The sequence below is a fragment of the Natator depressus genome, chromosome 2 (assembly GCF_965152275.1).
Source record: "Natator depressus isolate rNatDep1 chromosome 2, rNatDep2.hap1, whole genome shotgun sequence".
NCBI classification, from domain to species: Eukaryota; Metazoa; Chordata; order Testudines; family Cheloniidae; genus Natator; species Natator depressus.
In genome coordinates this window covers 117,452,280-117,469,318 of record NC_134235.1, presented here as the reverse complement: position 1 = coordinate 117,469,318, position 17,039 = coordinate 117,452,280, and the positions used below count along the sequence as shown (strand labels likewise).

The 17,039-nt window shown below is 44.9% G+C and overlaps 1 protein-coding gene across 1 annotated transcript; it reads right to left on the bottom strand.

The window, feature by feature from the left end:
• Positions 1-4,161: 4,161 nt before the first annotated feature.
• Positions 4,162-10,945, bottom strand: FOXF2 (forkhead box F2). The gene is made up of 3 exons (XM_074944946.1): positions 10,907-10,945; positions 9,016-10,003; positions 4,162-4,974 (listed from the first exon to the last, which is right to left on the bottom strand). The coding sequence occupies exons 2-3, from the start codon at positions 10,001-10,003 to the stop codon at positions 4,808-4,810; spliced, it is 1,155 nt and encodes a 384-aa protein (XP_074801047.1). The 5' UTR covers positions 10,907-10,945; the 3' UTR covers positions 4,162-4,807.
• Between the last annotated feature and the right edge of the window lie 6,094 nt (positions 10,946-17,039).

Below are 17,039 nucleotides of genomic sequence, written 5' to 3'. Positions count from 1 at the left end.
TTCCTTGATGTGTATGAATCAGGTAGACCCTATTCTATGCCTGTTGTTTCACAATGCTCATAAGTATCACATCTGAGCATTGTCTATATGGGGCGTTAAAATCCCGATTCAGCAAGCCAATCTATTCAGCGAAGCACTTAATTTTAAAAAGGCGCTTAATCCCATCAATTTTAACGGGACTCTTCACAGGCTTAAAATTGGAATGGAAAGATGAATCAGGGCCTGCCTGACAATGCCAGCTCTTTATTGAGCACAATTATTTAAATCTCAGCTCATGTGTCGGGGATATATCTTTCAGCGTTCAATAAAATCAGATTTACTCCGACTGAACAAAAATCTTTAACCTTCCTTCGCCATGAAAGTTGGCTAATATTTCTCTGGATTCTGTAGACAATGAACAAGAAAATGAAGTGCATTGTCAATCGGGATTAAAATACAATACGAAATTAATCCGCTGACAATTTTGATAGAATAATCTCTGAGTGAATTTGTTAAATAAATACACTGGATGTTTTCCGGAATATGTTAACAAATAGCTGCTCCAGCTTCAACATCTCACACAAGATAGATCCGCACTTGGCTAATTTTGTAAACGTTAAACGGCTTTGCCAGAACTCTCCTGTTTTTTGAGTGGCTGAGGTTTTTCTGGTGTAATGTAAACACTACCAAGGAAAATCCCCATGTTGGTGCTTCAGGCTGTGAGGAAATCAGCAGATGGAGAGAAAAATGTAGATTAGATTAGATACATTCCAATTTGGTCGACTGCAGTTGTTCGTGGTCAAAAGATTTCATTCCTGTGCTACACAGAACCTCGCTTTAATGTGATGTAATTATGGACATGTTAGTGTTTAGTCCACCTTTTAATCCAATTACCACAAACTCTCCCAGCAAGTGCGAACTCTATTGCTCTGCTAACAGGGATGAGTTTATCTGTGATTGTGTAGATCAGTGGGTCTCGACTTCCTCCTACTGTGCCCCCCCATTTTAGAAAAGAAGGTATAAAGGTATAAAGACCTATCTAAAGAAAGGGTTGGTGATCACACCACCCTGAAATCTGTTTGTGAACCGTAGCTTGAAAACCTATGACGTAGATCATATTTTCACACCCAGTCGGTAGAGCTGTGTGACTCGGGTTAAACCACCGTCCAAGGAAGGAAGCTAGAGCCTCGATACTATGGGGAGGTGTAGACAGAAACTAAGGCAGAACGAAGCGTGTCAATGGGTGCAAAGGGGATGGAAGAAGCAGAGCGAGGAAATAGGGCATGGTCATTGAAAATTCAGATAATTAATCACGGTGCTAATTGAGCTGGTGGCTGACTGAGATACATGCCCGGCAGCATTTTCAACCAGCTGATGTCCGTTTCAGTGACTCAACCGTAGGGTTCCCTAAAGGGTGACCCGCAAAGGGTTGTTTTTTTTTTTCCCTTCCTAATTGGGGTCGTGCCCTTTCTGCTTGGTTAGGATGTAAGTGGAAGCCCGGAAAGGGATTTTTCAGAATAAATAAATACAATTCTGGTTTTTAAACTTCAGAAATATCGAGATGTGAACTCTAGTCTTCTCTCGTTTTGCTGGAGCCTCCTGGGTGCTTCCGATATAGGTACTGTGAAAGTTAACCCGGGAATTAAAACGCTGGAGAAGTTGGATCTTTAACGAAGGCCTCCTTTCTCCAGACTGTTCGGTAACCACTGATGATACCCAAAGCAAAGCAAACCGAACCCTAGGGCGCCTTCAACTGTCCGATTAAAAGTCCCTTCTGCAGGGGTAGAGCTTTCTGGCTTTTAACCCTTGTGACGTCCCTAGCCCTGGAGTCTTGCAGGCTAGACCAGCTCGGAGTGCCGACAGTAGCAAACGCTAAAATCAAAAATGGGGCTAATTTGGTCTTATTTCATTGTATTTCTCCCCCCTCCCCTTTGCAAGTCACTTAAATTTGAAAGAATTATTGGGTGAAGATTAGGAATCCATTTCACTGCCATTCCCCGGCTCCTGTTGATAGTTAAATCGGTCTGTTTCTGAAGCATTCACTGTCCGTCTAAAAAACGTGGAAAAGAAAACGTACATTTACCGTCCAGAAATACAGAAGCAAAGGCAAGCTCAAAACTGCAATATTTCCTAGTATGGCATTCTTGTTATGAAGGTGTGTGTGTGTGAGAGAGAGAGAGAGAATATTGCCTGGAATGGAATCACTTCCAGAAATAGAAAGAACAAAAATATATCGAATAGGAACATTTGAAGCACCACAAATGCCTTTGGTATTTCGGTCTTAATGGTCAATGACACGGTGGGTCCAGTAGGGGGCACTAGAACCATGGTCTATTCAATCTGTTAGGCAAATTCAGTTTTTTTGTCTTTGAGGTCCTGTCATTCTCTGTATAAACAAGTTACGTTCAAGTGTTTAGGATATAAATCACGACCAGGCAGGCTTGCCTCGGAAAGAATGTAAACACAGCACTGTGGTCGGAGCAAACTCTGAAGCTGACTTTATAATTTATTGCAGGCCCCTGAGAAGCTCAGGGGGAAAAAGGGCATGTTTGAGTATAAATATAAAAATGGAGATTTAAAAAAAAATCATTCTGATCAAATTCACTCCCTACTTAGGAGTTTAAAGGCGCCAGGGGGGCATGGATGCTGCAGTTTAAACAGGAGTTTGTTTCCTTCCTTTTAATATGGACTGGAGCTGCACTGAATTGTATGATGCCTGAGGATATGATTGCATGCGATCAGGGGGCAAAGTTGCGGTCTAAGGGAGAACAGATCTTTTAGCACTGAATTGGCCAAGCCGGTGCCACAGTTTCTTTCCCGTAAGAAAGTGTGATGTGAGGGAAGACATACATCAGCTCGATTCTATCTAACCTACCGAAGAAGCAGACCAACAACATCCGTCATATTTAATTCGCCACATGGGCTACGGAATAGCATCCTGGGGGGCGGGAGTGAATTTCTGAGGCAACCATCCTTGCACGTACAGATTCATTTTGCTTTCATTGACGGATGCACATGAAAACTTGACAAGCTTGAGGTGGTCCCTTAAGAAATCCAGCCAATACAGTAAGGAGAAGCGGCTTCAAGAGACATTAGTGCATCTGATCCCCCTGTGTGGAAGTCTCTTTTAAGGCTCCATACAGGGGTCCCACAGTGTGATCAAAGGGTTGTAGTTTATAAACGTGACTTCACTGCTTTACGTAAGCAGAAAGGTGTATCGCTCGTGAACTCCAATGATTTAAGGGATGAATTGACTTTATGAGCTGAGATTGAGTAAATGTTCAGCTCCATGTAATTTTAGATCTATCCCTGGGGTTCCTTGCAGCTGCCCCACTGCACTCAGACATGTGTTTTCAGTATCTTGACATCAAAACTGCTACATGACTACCTGAACGAGTAATTAAGAAGCCACGATTTTACTTAACGAACAGTAGGATGCTTTTCTGAGTTACAAAAAGCCTGCCCCACAATCAGAAGTGACAAGGCACTATTTATCTATAGCTTTATCCTGCATTCCTAGCGCACCCCAAACTCCTGTTGAGTTCATTGTTTCATTAAGGACAAGGACAGCAGAATTTGGGCCAACTCCGACCCAAAGCATTAATACAGGGAAAGAGCAAAAACAGGAACAATTCTGAAGAAGAAATCACAATCATGGTCAATTGGATGCTCTAAACATTGTTCAGTGCAGTGGAGGCGTTAGATATAATTGAAAGACGGTTTGGATTTCTAACATTTTGATTATTTGTTTTTATGTTAACGCTTTCCCCCATACTATTGCAAATCCTCCATAAGTAGCCGGGGAAAACGAGAGAGAGAGAGAGACAGACAGACAGACAGACACTCCAAACCTAAGGCTAGCTCAGGACACAGATCCCTCTGCAGGTCAATTACTCTCACCCTCCCTTCAATAGTACCTGCAGGGTCTAGGGTGTCTTATTATACTTACTACACTTGGGTTGAAAGGGACAATTACAAGAAGGGTTAGAGTGAAACTAAATGCCTGGCCAGTGCATATTCGTTTATACACATTTTATTGAAAAAGAATTTGTACATCAAAATATTTTTGGCAAACTGTAAAAAGTATACATAAGTGCAAATATATTCTCCTTTTAAAGCAGTTAAGTGTGCGAGTATACACAAGATGTATTTAAAATATTTCTTTTTAAAAATACTGTGGTAGAAAACAACTTTGTAAAAATAAAAACAAAACATTGTATTGTTGCAATACTGGAAAAAATGAACTTTCTTAAACTCTATACACGAAACTTCTAAACAATATATTTTTAATAATATTGATTGGTGCTGGCGTCCATAGAAAGTGTTTCGAAAAAAAGTAAACTTTAATTAACGCTCGAACCACTTAGAAAGGGACTTTCTCGCTGGTGTTGGGTTGAGGCAGATTTTTCCCAGTCGAAGGAAACTTGTTTCTACTAAAAAAAAAAAAAAAAAAAAAAAAAAAGATAGAACTGAGCACTTTTGCAGACCCTAATTTTTAGGACAATGGAGATCACAGAAATGCATTTTATTATTAACTTGGATAGACTTCCTATAAAAGATACCCTTCCCCCGCCCTCCCAAGCACATACACACCCACAAAAGAAAATCTTTCAAAAAAGCTTTGGAGCATTACATCAACTTTTTCTGTCTTTCAAGGTGTGGCAGGGGACAAAATGGTAAACAGTGCTGCCTTATGTAATTTTGCTAAGTGACTTGTGTACTATTCAATGCTATCAGGAGTGCACATTACATTTTATCTGCGTGAGTCCGTCTATACCTCAAATCTGTTAAACAGCCACCTGACTGTCTTTATTTGATAGTGCTAAGTTCACATCACACAGGGTTTGATATCTTGACAGACGCTTTGATGGTGATGGTGATGATAGTAAGATCCACTAGCAGAAGGGTGAAAAGAAGAAATGCCATTAAAATTGAGAACAAAATCTTTCCTGTCACACACTGGGGAAGAGTGATGCTGGTAGCGAGGCAATCCCACTGCAAGAGAAGAAAATAACAAGAGCTTCTCAGAAATTAGCTCGACTCTGTCTGAAAAAGTGGTTCTCTGTCTGACATACATCGTAGTTATGGCGAATATAAATTCAGATATGTGGGGAAATTAAACGTTACAGATGTGATGTAGCCTTCTGGAGCATTTAAGAAGGCCTCCACGAAATGTTAATTTCCTTGAGGACACTTTCAAAAGACAGTCTGAAGGCTATTGAAATTTACAAGATAAGTAGTCTTGTCCCATTTCTCAAAAAAGAAAAATGAAAAGTGTAAAATTATTGTGCACACATACATACTTAAATAGTTTGTGCGTATTTGTGTGTGTGTATGTATGTGTGTAATATTATAAACACAAAGAATATGCTTGTCAGTGTGGGTGTAGAGATCTAGATTATATAGATAATATAGATTATATAGATACATACAATCTATACCCATATACCCACAACAGGCACAACCTCATATACATGTTATGTGTATACGGTGTTTGTGTGTGTGTGTATGTGTGTGCAGGTATGTTTGCTGGAGTTGTGCACACACACATCTCTGTACCCCCTCGTGTTTGTGTGTGTGTGTGCACGCAACTATACGAACACACCTGCACTTTTTTTTTCAGAATTCAGTGCAGATAATGATCCTGATCCTGCCCTATCAAAATGAATGGGAGGTTTGTTATTGACTTCAGTGGGCAGAGGATCAATGAGAATTAATTTTATTAACTATAGAATGTGAGTGTGTGTGTACTGTATCTGGCTATAGTTGGACATGTGTATTCATATAGTTAAGATACAGAGGAATGATGCCCTACACTTAAACCAAAAAGTACAATACCTCCCCCATACAGTATCACCAGTATATAAATCAGGTATCAGCCTCACTCAGATATTTCAAACCCCACAGCCACACGCCAGTGTGCCCGGTTCCGGATGTGCTGTACTCTTTTGGGAGCAATTCTATACAACTGTGGGGCTGATCCTGAGGTCCTTTATTCAGACTTTATTCTCCCGGTGGGAGCTTTGCTTGAGAAAGGACTGCAGGATCTAACCCAGGTGTTCCCCCCACCCTTCCCATAGCAATCTGTTCATATCTGAAAGGGGATGTTCAGTGGGTTCAGGTTTTTCCTCTGGCCTATTGGACCTTTTCAAATCTTATTGGAAAAGAAGCTTATTCGAGGTTCTTCAGTAGCTTATCAGAGTCCCGCAGAGACTGGAGCAAATCTCCGACAGCACAGAACATCAGCGTCTGCATTTGTAATCTGGATAAAACTTTGTAGATTCCAAGGCAAATAGGTCTCCAGCTTCTGTGCCCGGAGGCTAGGCAGCCCTCTTGTACAGTGAGGCACGTACAGTATTCATTGCAGCATGCCTATCTCTTCCTGAGCTGCTGTCATTGTCCCTTCCCTCACCCCACAGTGCTCACTGTGTAAAGGTGATTATTTCGCTGGATTTCCTTGGTCTTTCTAATAACCCTGCTGGTATGCTCACAATAAACCATTGCACTTTTTATTACAACCCTGATTCAATCAGTGAGCATGGTTTAATAGTGTGCGAAAAAATGTCTCCCTCAAGCCTCCAGGAGAACAAGTCTCTGTTTCCAATCTTTTCTTTTCTTATTCTTGGGTCAGATGCAAGTCCAAGGCTTAAACTCTACACCATCACTAACTTAAAAGACTAGTGATTTGATATAGGTTTATTGACCGATAAAAACACATTTTGGAAGCAAATCTGCGTCGCATTAAACTAATAAAAAAGCAGCTACAGAAACACTATGTGCACTTGTTATTGCTTGTAGGTTGTAGATTAATGAGAAATAATTGCTCCTATTCATTTACTGTTAAGAATTCTTACAAACCCAGGACCTACTTTTTACCATATAATGCCGCATATACATAAGTGTATATATTCACAAACAAAACCTTTTTAGCTACCTAGGGTATGATGATCTGAGCTGCTTTCACTAAAGGCCTGGGCCCAAATCATGGCATTAGTTTTAAACAGAACACATTTATTGAAATCAATTGGAAATTCCGTTCAAAAGCTGACTGCACGATTTGCCCTCTGGTCTAGCACATCTGAAATAAATATTAATTTGTCCCTTTGGCACAAATGATCTTAGATAGCTAGCTAGCTAGCTAGATCTATATTTATAGCAGCGAGCTAGCTATGGGATCTGTACTTCTCTTACGTTTTAAAAGGATGAAACTGGATTTAAATAATCACATTATTGGAAATATTTGAGTTTTAACGGTAGAACAAAATCCCTTGAAAACAAAAACAAACAAAAAAACAACCCTGTACTTGGATTGTCTCCACGTCCCTTTCAAAATTAAAATGTTGCACTCTGATAACAAACGTCACTTCTAAGATCCTGTTGATTCCATGCCCACTGAAGTTGCTTACTGCATTTTTGGGATACATTTTTTATTTGTAAACCTCAAAGTATTTCTAAAAGCTGTCCAAAGGTTATGAAAGTGTTCCTCGAGGGGTTGGCGAGAATATGCAATTGCGAACGCGCGTGTCTGTTCAGAAAAAGGATAAGGAAGATTATTGTTCTGATCATAAAACCAAAGTGAAGAATTAATCTAATCTGTAGAACGGGATTTACAATTAAACGAGGCTATACTCTGGCATTTCGAAAGTGCAGATTCCGCCTGGGCAGATGGAAACTCTTTGTGGAGGTAGGGTTCGCTTACTGTTTTCTGGACCAAGGTCCGTTTCCCAGGAGCTGCTGTAAAGCACTGAATTCCTGTAGCTGCTGCTGCTTTACAGATCAGCCTCTGAGATTATTTTCAAGGTTTTAACACTGTGCGGTTTTGTTTGGTCAGCTTCACTGCTGAGATAAATTTAGCCAATGCAAACTTGAAACCTTCCTTTCCTAAAGGACATCCAGAACCGTTTGCACTGTTAAGAAGTTACTTCTCTGCGAGCGAAGCAGCCAACAAAGGTTAAACATTGCTTTCCAAAGTGAAGGCTGGGTATTTTAGATCGAAAGGTACAGTGCAATTCTTTGAGATGAACAGAGGAATGATTGACAGCCCTTCAAGTAGCGGGGGGTAGGAGGGGGAACCCAATGAAGAGGGTCTTCTGTATTTGTTACTTGTTGAAATTCCCATAAAATTGAACAAGACCCTGCTCTCATATGGGTTAAGTCAGGCCAAAATCCTCTTCGGTGTGGTCCAGCCCAGACTGTCTTTGTTTGGTTAACCTCCAAGACCCACATTTAAAAGGGCTATTTGGAAAATTCCCCCCTAACAACTTAACATCTTTTACCCATTGTTGTGCCTTGTTTTCTCCGCTAATGTCCCCTTTGCAGTTTTTCTAAGAATACATTTTCTATAATCACTAGAGCAGGCAGGGAGGGGAGAAATCCAGGCACATTTCCCCCTCCGGTTGTAGAAATAGATTAGATCTGCTTTAATCTCTTCCGCATTTTTAAAGATTACGGGGTTTTCCGCCCCCCGCCGCAGCCTGCAAGACTTTGGAGGTAACATTAAACACCTTTTTCAGTCACTCTTGCTATAAATCTCCTTGGGTTTTTGTATTTAATGTCGGATTTGTAATTCTTTATGGTTTTCCTTGTATTTCTGTCTAAGAAATCAAACAAACATACCAGACGGGTTGAAACTGACAATACCATAAAGATAAGGATCTGGGTTTTAACCTCTGAACTAGTAATAACAACACTAACGGACGTGTTCATATTGAGATCCAAACCCACAGCAAGGCAGCAGTGGATGGCAATTTTTGTTCTCCCCATACTTAGCCAGAAACAGAGCAAATGTGTTCACGAACAATAGCTCTAGTTGTCCTTCTCGGACCAGGTTTTGTTTTCTCTTGTCAAGCTCTGTTTTCAGAGAAAACACAACGCAGCCCCAGCCTCGCCCTTGTTCCTGGGCTCTTATCTGACAGCTTCAGTAAACCAGAGTCAACCACCAGATTGCCCAAACTAGGCAGCGATTGGAGAGCCTCCGCTAATCCTAGCAAGAGCCCAGCCCCAGCCGTAAAGGAATGAAAGTGGAAGGGGTATTACCTGACAGGTCTTCCCTGGCGTTTTGGTGCAGATAGGTTTGCTCCAAGGAGTAGCTGGGCATGCTGGAGTGGATGCCCGTGGAGGCTGGGTTACTGGGTGGAAGGGCCTGCTGCTTTATATACGGAGATGCCCCCGATGCTGTCCAGTGAGCTGACGGGCTCGTGTAGGGGGAATGGCATTCAATTGCACTAGCCAGGGCGGGTGAAGATGGCACGGGGCTGCTGCTGCTGTCGGGACCGTAGTCCCCGTTGGAAGTCACAGGGCAGCTGGCCATGTAGGTAGAGCCCGGGTTGGGGGACATGTGAGGGGCGTGATGCCCCCCGCTCAGCGCGTCGTAGCCGCCGGCCATGGAGTTAGTCATCATGTCTAGGTTGTAGCCGTTGGCGTGGCAGGCCAGGGAGGCGGAGGGCGCCTGGAAGTCAAAGCCCTGGGGCAGGATGGAGGCGCTGAAGCCGATGCTGTTCATCATGCGGTACATGGGCTTGAGCGCCTGGCACTTTCTGCGGAAGCCCCGGGGCCGGCGGCGGAAGGAGCCTTCCTCGAACATGAACTCGCTGGCCGGGTCGATGGTCCAGTAGTGGCCCTTGCCGGGGCGGCCCAGCCCCTTGGGCAGCTTGATGAAGCACTCGTTGAGCGAGAGGTTGTGGCGCACCGAGTTCTTCCAGCCCTGGTAGGAGCCGCGGAAGAAGGGGAAGCGGCTCTGCAGGAACTGGTAGATCTCGCTCAGGGTCAGCCGCTTGGTGGGCGAGCTCTGGATGGCCATCACGATGAGGGCGATGTAGGAGTAAGGGGGCTTCTCGGGCCGCCGCAGCCCCGAGCTCGCCTTCTTGTTCTTGCTGGAGGAGGAGGAGGAGGAGGAGGAGGAGGTCTCCAGGGCGGAGGGGGGCGGCTGGCTCATCAAGGCGGACTGGAGAGCTCCGGGAGCCGGGCTGCAGGAGCGGAGAGGGGCCGGGGGCTCCAGCTGCTGCTGGCCGCTCTCGGTGGTCATCTGGCGGAGGGAGGGAATGGAGGGGTGGGGTGAGACTGGAGCGGGGTGCGGCGGGCGGGTGCCCGGGTGGGCTTGTGGGGAGGGGGCGAGCTGCTGCTCCCGGGGCACCTCCTAGTGCTGCTGCTGGAGGCGGCGGCGGCGGACTGCAGGCAGCGCCCTGTGCATCACTCCCCCAGCAGCGCCCGCCAGGCCCCTTGCGCAATGGCTCCCCTCCTTTGCGCCGCGGCGAGCGAGGCACTTGGCAGGGCGGATTAGGCTGCGCTCCGGCTCGCCCCCTGCCCCCTCACTGCACTGCCTTGGGGAGGGCTCGGCTCAGGGCTTCTGACATTCCAGCGTGGCCCCCCCACCTGGCGGCCATCCCTCGCTGCCTGAGCCTTTGAGAGGAGGAAGCACGAGAGCCCCTCGAGTCTGGCGTCGAGGCTGAGCAGCCAAACAACACCCGGCCACCTATCAGTTCCTTAAATCTTGCTCTTGTTCTTCAGACCCCCCTGAATCCCTCCGAGAGCTCAGCCCAGCAGCAGCGAGCGAGAGGAGACAGAGAGAGACCACCCCCTTTCCAGCTGGCCCCTGTCCACTCGTCATCTGGGCAGGAGGCGCTGCAGCACCAGATCGGTCTCGCTGCCCTCCCTAACACACGCAATTACACCATTCATCAACCTCACTTAGACATTTCAATCCCCACAGCCACACGCCAGTGTGCCAGACTCCAAAGGTAACGTGCCGAGCTCTCGCTTTCCTGGCATGGCAATTGCATGCTCTCTTGTCGCTTGAAGGAATGCCCCCCCCCCCGCCCCTTGGGATGGAGGGAGTTCCCCACAGAGCAGCAGCTCAGGGGAGAGCGTGGAGACCGCAGGGGAGCTGAGGGGGTGCGGGGAGCATTAGAAACCGAGAATCTGAACGTACCTGCGCGTGGACTTTGCCACGGCACCCGCCCCAGGTTGACTTCCCGCACCACGCAACAAAACGAATGTTGAACAAGGAGCGGAATGATTCCGATCTCACAGTGTGTGTGTGTGTGTGTGTGTGAGTGAGTGAGAGTGAGTGAGTGAGTGATTGGGTTTCTGCATGGAACCCGAGACAGCAATATTGCCGCTGACAGCCTGCCAGGGTTTTATATCGAGAAACAGCTCACGAGACATTGCCAAAAAACGATGTGCCCCCGGTGAAATCATTTCCAGTGAAACCCCCCGTTCCGTTATAGGGTTACACGTGCTTGGAAACAGGGTCTGATCCAGGAATTAAGGGGAGAAGGGAGGAGAGAGAGAGAGACAAAGGCTGGGGGTGGTGGAAGATCTCTAAAACCGTGGGGTGGGGGGAGGATGGATGGAAGCAGCACGGGAAGTGGAAGAGAAAGGGATGCTGGAGCAAAGAGAAAGGAAAAGTTTGCGGCAGAGCAGGACGCCATATCAATATGCCTGAAACACTGTGTATCTGTCTGTCTCCAGTGCAGCTCCTTGCAGCGGGTATACGCAAGGAGGGGGTTGGGGTTGGGGCTGGTCTCAGACAGTGACCTGCAGTTGAGTGGAAGCAGGCTTTTTCCATCAAACTCTGCCTGGATACCACACACAGAGCCCAAGTGTCAGTTTACTGCCCTGAGCCCGGCTCCTTTTCCCTAAGCTCCACAGTAATTAGACAAAGAAAACCTAAATTAACTGAACAGGCGTCGACAGCTTCCTCCAGCTCACCACTGCTACATACATGGGAATGTGTCCGAAAATGGCTTGATTGTACCTGAGAATCAGCTAAGAAAACACTACGAAGCTCCACACTATTTACCACACATTTTAATAGGAACCCCCGCCCCCCCAATCGCTTTGTCAATATGAATTGTTTACCTTCCGTAAGACTTTGGTATAAGTTGTTCCCATACTGTATTTGGAGGCGCAATTTCTGAGCTTGTTGGAATTACCTCCTCAGAGAATAAAAAAATCCTCTTTTTTTGGATTTAAAATCCTTCCCTGAGCCTGATCAGTGAGAGCAATTCTTTTTCTCCTAAGCTCTGTGACATCTGTTTAAATGGCCAGATCGTTCCACCACCAGAGAACACTGTAAAATCTTCACGCCCATTTCAATACACTCCTATAAGTTCTCTCTATTAAATATAAGGAGGGTAACTTTATGTGAAATAACTCCAACCAGATCATTAGGTTTAAACAATATTACGTCGGAAGGGGGAATTTTCTCAAAGTAACTTTCAGGAGAAATCTCTACTCGCGGTGTAAAAAAATGCAATTGCATCATCTCTTGATTACAAAGCACATGAGAAAGAACTTTCACAAGTAAACCAAAATAGCCCCAATTGGGCAGAGAAGCACCTCTTATTTACCATCAGTATTCTGCCGTAATCTCCCGTTTATAGAGGAAAGGGGGTAACAAATTGCGTCAGATTCCTCATACCTGACAGGAATTTACTCTGCCTAGCAGACGATTACTTTAAACAAATCATTAAGAAGCCAGGCGTGCTATTTACAATGAATTCAAATGATCGTCGAGCACTAGCAGCACCAGTGGTGGTCTCTGCTTCTGAGTTTTACTGTCTTCTTTATTTTTAGCCACACAAATCCTGCGTCCGAGACAAGGTACTGAACGTTTCCATGACTTTTTGCTGTTAGTATCAGCTTGAGGTTCCCCTGATTAAACAAAAGTACATATGCTGGTTGGTGAAGATGTTTATTTTGGTTGGTGTATCGATTTCTGTGCTTAACCCAGCTTTGGAGCTCTGCTTTGCCAGAGTATATGGACATTATACTTTTGGCAGATATGGTTAGTCAGATGGTGTTCTATAATCATCGTTTTTATTCTAGGAAATCTCTTCATTATTGCGGTTTCAGTTTCATGTCCGTGCCCCTCTGCTTCTTGGGATAAATGAAATAGCTTAGACTAAGCCAGTTAAGAAAATGGGAGACAAATATGAAAGATAAATGTTTACTGCTATCTCAGAAACTTCCCTTCTGAACTGCAGGCTCTCTCCCCTCCCTCTCTTCTTGTTCTGAGGTCCGGCATATGAGAAGCATTTTTTCAATTAAATCCGAGACTGAAACTTAAACAAATCCCTTCAGTATTGTAAAAGTACGTTTCCTTAAGCCCTGGAGGATTTTCCCTCCACTGTCAGTTTCAGGGTGTCTGAATTTATCAAGATCTACATAGATCTCGACAGGCTGAGGCTGAAATAGACAGATACATTTCAGCATTGGGGATATGACTGCATTTTGCGCTAGTTGAAAATGCTGATCAACCAAAACGATCATCCAATAGACTCTCTCGGCAAAACCTAAAGAAAAATCCAAAGAGAAGACAAGTCCCTTCAAAGCAAGGAAGGAGGGGAAGAGCTGGTATTGGGGGGGGGGGGGGAGAGAAGAAGGATTTAGTACCAATCCCAGACTCTGTTGCCCTTTCTTTGTCCTGAGCCCCGAGACCTCTTGGCTTCTATTGGACCTTTGGCACCAGGCCTGGAATCCGACTGTTTATTTGGATGGATTTTCCTTTTTGCAAACGCACATGTCACAGACAGGACGCTTTTTATAGCCATCTTCCTCAGAACTGCGTACTCCCCTATGTCCTTTTTAAATGATTTGATGCCTCTTTTGGCTACGGGGGAACATTCTGACATTTGACAATCTTTGTAACAGATTAACCATCTAACTGCTTTTCTGATAGGGACTGTGTATCCATAAAGCAATCGGTGCTCTCGTCGGATCAGCCTGTGTCTAAAGAATAGAAAAGGAAATACTCTACAAAACTTAAAGGCCTACCTTACTTGCAGTAAAAAAAAAAAAAAAAAGAAGCGCTTTAGGCAACTAACGTTTAAAGGCAGTGTACCTTGAATAGATTGTTATGAATCCAGCTGAGAACCCTAAATTGCAGTAAGAATAGGATGTTTTAAATGACACGATTGCTACCGTTTTCCAAAGTGTGCTGAATCACGCAAGATTTGGAGAGAAATAAACAGCAGACGGGAGTAAATACATTTTTCATTTTAGGACGGAATGTTTTCCCATGTCTTTTTGGGTTATCGAGGCCGAGCCCTTTGACGTTATTCTCTGCTGCAGGAAAGTTTCCTTGGCCTGTGAAGTTTTAAACTTCTCCCGTCAGTGGCGATGTTATGGAATACCGTGGGGTTGGAGACCTCAAGAGGAGAGAAATGGAGTGCCTTGGTTATGTACAAAGGTAGAGAGACACAAAAACTATATGTATAGTAGCAAAGTATTCTTAACATGAAATCAGTTGAGGAGAGGGGGAATGGGGAGTAAGAGAAAAGAAACACCCGAAAACAATGTATCAGGGTTCCCCATCACTATGTCTCACTCAAGCAAAACTCCCATTGATTTCAGTATACCCTTGATTTCCGTGGGATTTTTGCTTGAGGGGGAAGTGCAGGACCTGTGTGCTTGGAATTCTTCAAGTGCAGACTAACGCGCAGGAATGTCCTACAGGGCCAGCTAACACCAGGGTAATGGAAAGTGTGAAAGTTAGTTGCTCGGATCTCGCAGCCTTTTGCTATTTTCTCTTGGAGTCTTTCTGTTTCCCAGGCACCGGTCTATTCAGCGCGCTGAGATGGGTTTTTCAGCTTTCCGGAAAGCCATTCTATAACCTAAGGTTTGTTGCCGCTGTTCCCGAGTCTGCCTATACCATGCATTGTTTGAACTGGGTGAGTCTAAAATACCCCTCTTCCTCTTCACGGCTTGAGAGAGGAGGGCTGCAGTGAACGCCACGGCTAAAGTCCCTAGAAAGTCTCCTCTTAGAAGGCAGCAATGCGCGTTTTCTAGCTGGTAGATAATCTGTGAAGCAGCAACAGAAAAGGAGGGGGAGAGAGTGGGCTGATGACCCCTTTAGCTCTCCCAGATGTGAGACCGTTGCCGGACACCACCCTCAGACTCTCAGGCAGGCTGCAGGCTCGCAGCAGAAAGACTGACGCAGACTTTTGCAAGGCAGCCTCCTGTCCAGCAGCCCGGCTCAGGTATGCGAGGCAGCTAGGGCTAATTGTTCTGCTGATCCAAACTGCTGTGTTGCCAAGGCGCCTTTCGCCACGGTCCTATACTTTTCCCTTTTGCTGTGCGCTGGCGAGCTAAATACTGAAATCCTACAGACGCCTTCACTTCATCATTGTGGTAGATCACACTGCACGTGGGCAGAGACTCAGCAGTATCTACTGCCTCGGAATGAGCCTCTGTAGTTTCAATAGCTCACACTAAGGTAATATGTGTGTATTTAATGAACATGTCATCTGACCTCCAGGCGTTTATCATAGGAACTCCATGCATATTACACACACCCACTGACAGGAATCTGTGTAAAATACTCACTCTGTATTGTCCTTTGTCTACTTCACAAGTGCCACCCTACGGTAACTTAGAACATGTCTTTTTGCCTTTAGTATTAGGTAGATCTTGCTTTTCCTCCACCAGAGCACAATGTATAGGAATTCCGCCCCGCCCCTTCCCCCCAAGCCTGTGATCCGCACAATTCTATATGAACTTCCCGGAGTATCAAAATAACCCCCCTACTGCGGACAGGATACAGGTCACCTCTTTAAAGGAAACACGACCCTTCCAAAAATATATAACATCTCTGACGCAAAAAAAAAAATAAATAAAAATAAAAAAAAATCTTTTGTCTCCGGGCATCCTTTGTACGGGGAAAATAAAACGTGACAGGCGCTGAGTACAATAATAATAATAATTAATAATGTATTTTTAAAAAGCAGAGAAAATACAAATTCTACGTTTAGTCTGGTTTTCCGTCACAGTTCAGGCTAGGACAGTGGAGTAGCATGCAGCACACTTGGCTTAGAAAGGGGTGAGCCTTTTAGGCAGGGATCTGTTGTGATTCCAATATAGCTCGCTGGTAAGTGACAAACTCTGCTTTGGCAGAATCTTCCAGCGTAGGATGCCAAGCGAGATCTGTCCGAACGGGAGAAATGCGGTTCTTGGTAGTAAAGGGCAGTCTCAATCTCCAGTGCGTTTGTCCAGTGCACATTTGAACAACAGCCTTATCATGGAAGTTATTTTGGCTTCATAGTACTTCTATTTAAAATAAAAATCCGAATCCTGCTCCCCATTCGCCAGTGACAGCAATGAATAAGGCCAGCAAGATTTGCCCGCAGATCTAAACACGCAATACCTTCTTTTGTTTTGCTTTTAACTCTCTCAGGTTTACATTCCAATCAAATGAGACTTCTGCTCAAATAGCTTTTCTACATCGTCAATGATTTTCATACAGGGCTTCGACCTTCATTATCTTCCACGCCTTTTGTAACTGTAGGTGAGTGAGGGGAAGTGTCAGATCTGCTTCTAGTCTAGTTGTTCTAAAAATACTCTTCTCACTGAAGGCTGCTCGATTCCGACACTCTTATTTATATTAAGTGGAACCTTACTGCAGTGACTTGTGGGGCTGCTGACAGAGTAGGGTGCTGTTAAACATGAAGGTGGGTGTCAGACTTTGGCCCAGAGTGGGTCAATTCTGTAAAGAAACACGTACGAGTTTGGGTTTCACTTTGCAATGGGGAGTGGGGTCTGTAGCTAAATATTAAAGACACAGGGCATAATCCTGGTGCCAGTGACGTCCGGGCAAAACTCCCTTTATCTTCACTGATGCAGAATCAAGGCTGTGATCTCTAATTTGGACTGTGAAAGGAGAAATTGTTGGATCCCGTGGAGAGAAAAGACTCAGTCTGTTGTTTTTTTTTTTTAAAAAAAAGGTTGCCTGGTTTGGTGTGGAAAGCAGAGAGCAGCTCGCCTTAGCCTTGCGATGTTAACTGGGAGGGGGGAAAGTGCTGTGGATTGATGTGACATAACCCGCAGTGTAATATGAATCTGACCTACGCTGTTTACGTTGGGAAGATGGGGATTCAAAGATTCGTTTCTGCCCAGGCCGCGTGTATGGAATGAGCTCAGAGGAAAAGAACATTACGCGTCTCCCATCCTTTGCGGAGAGCCCAGCTGGACGTCTGGGGAACGTGCTAATCAGGAGCAGGTTTCATGCCCCAGTTCGTGAGAGGTTTTCATTAATTTCGTAGTAAAGGCCATAAAATATAACG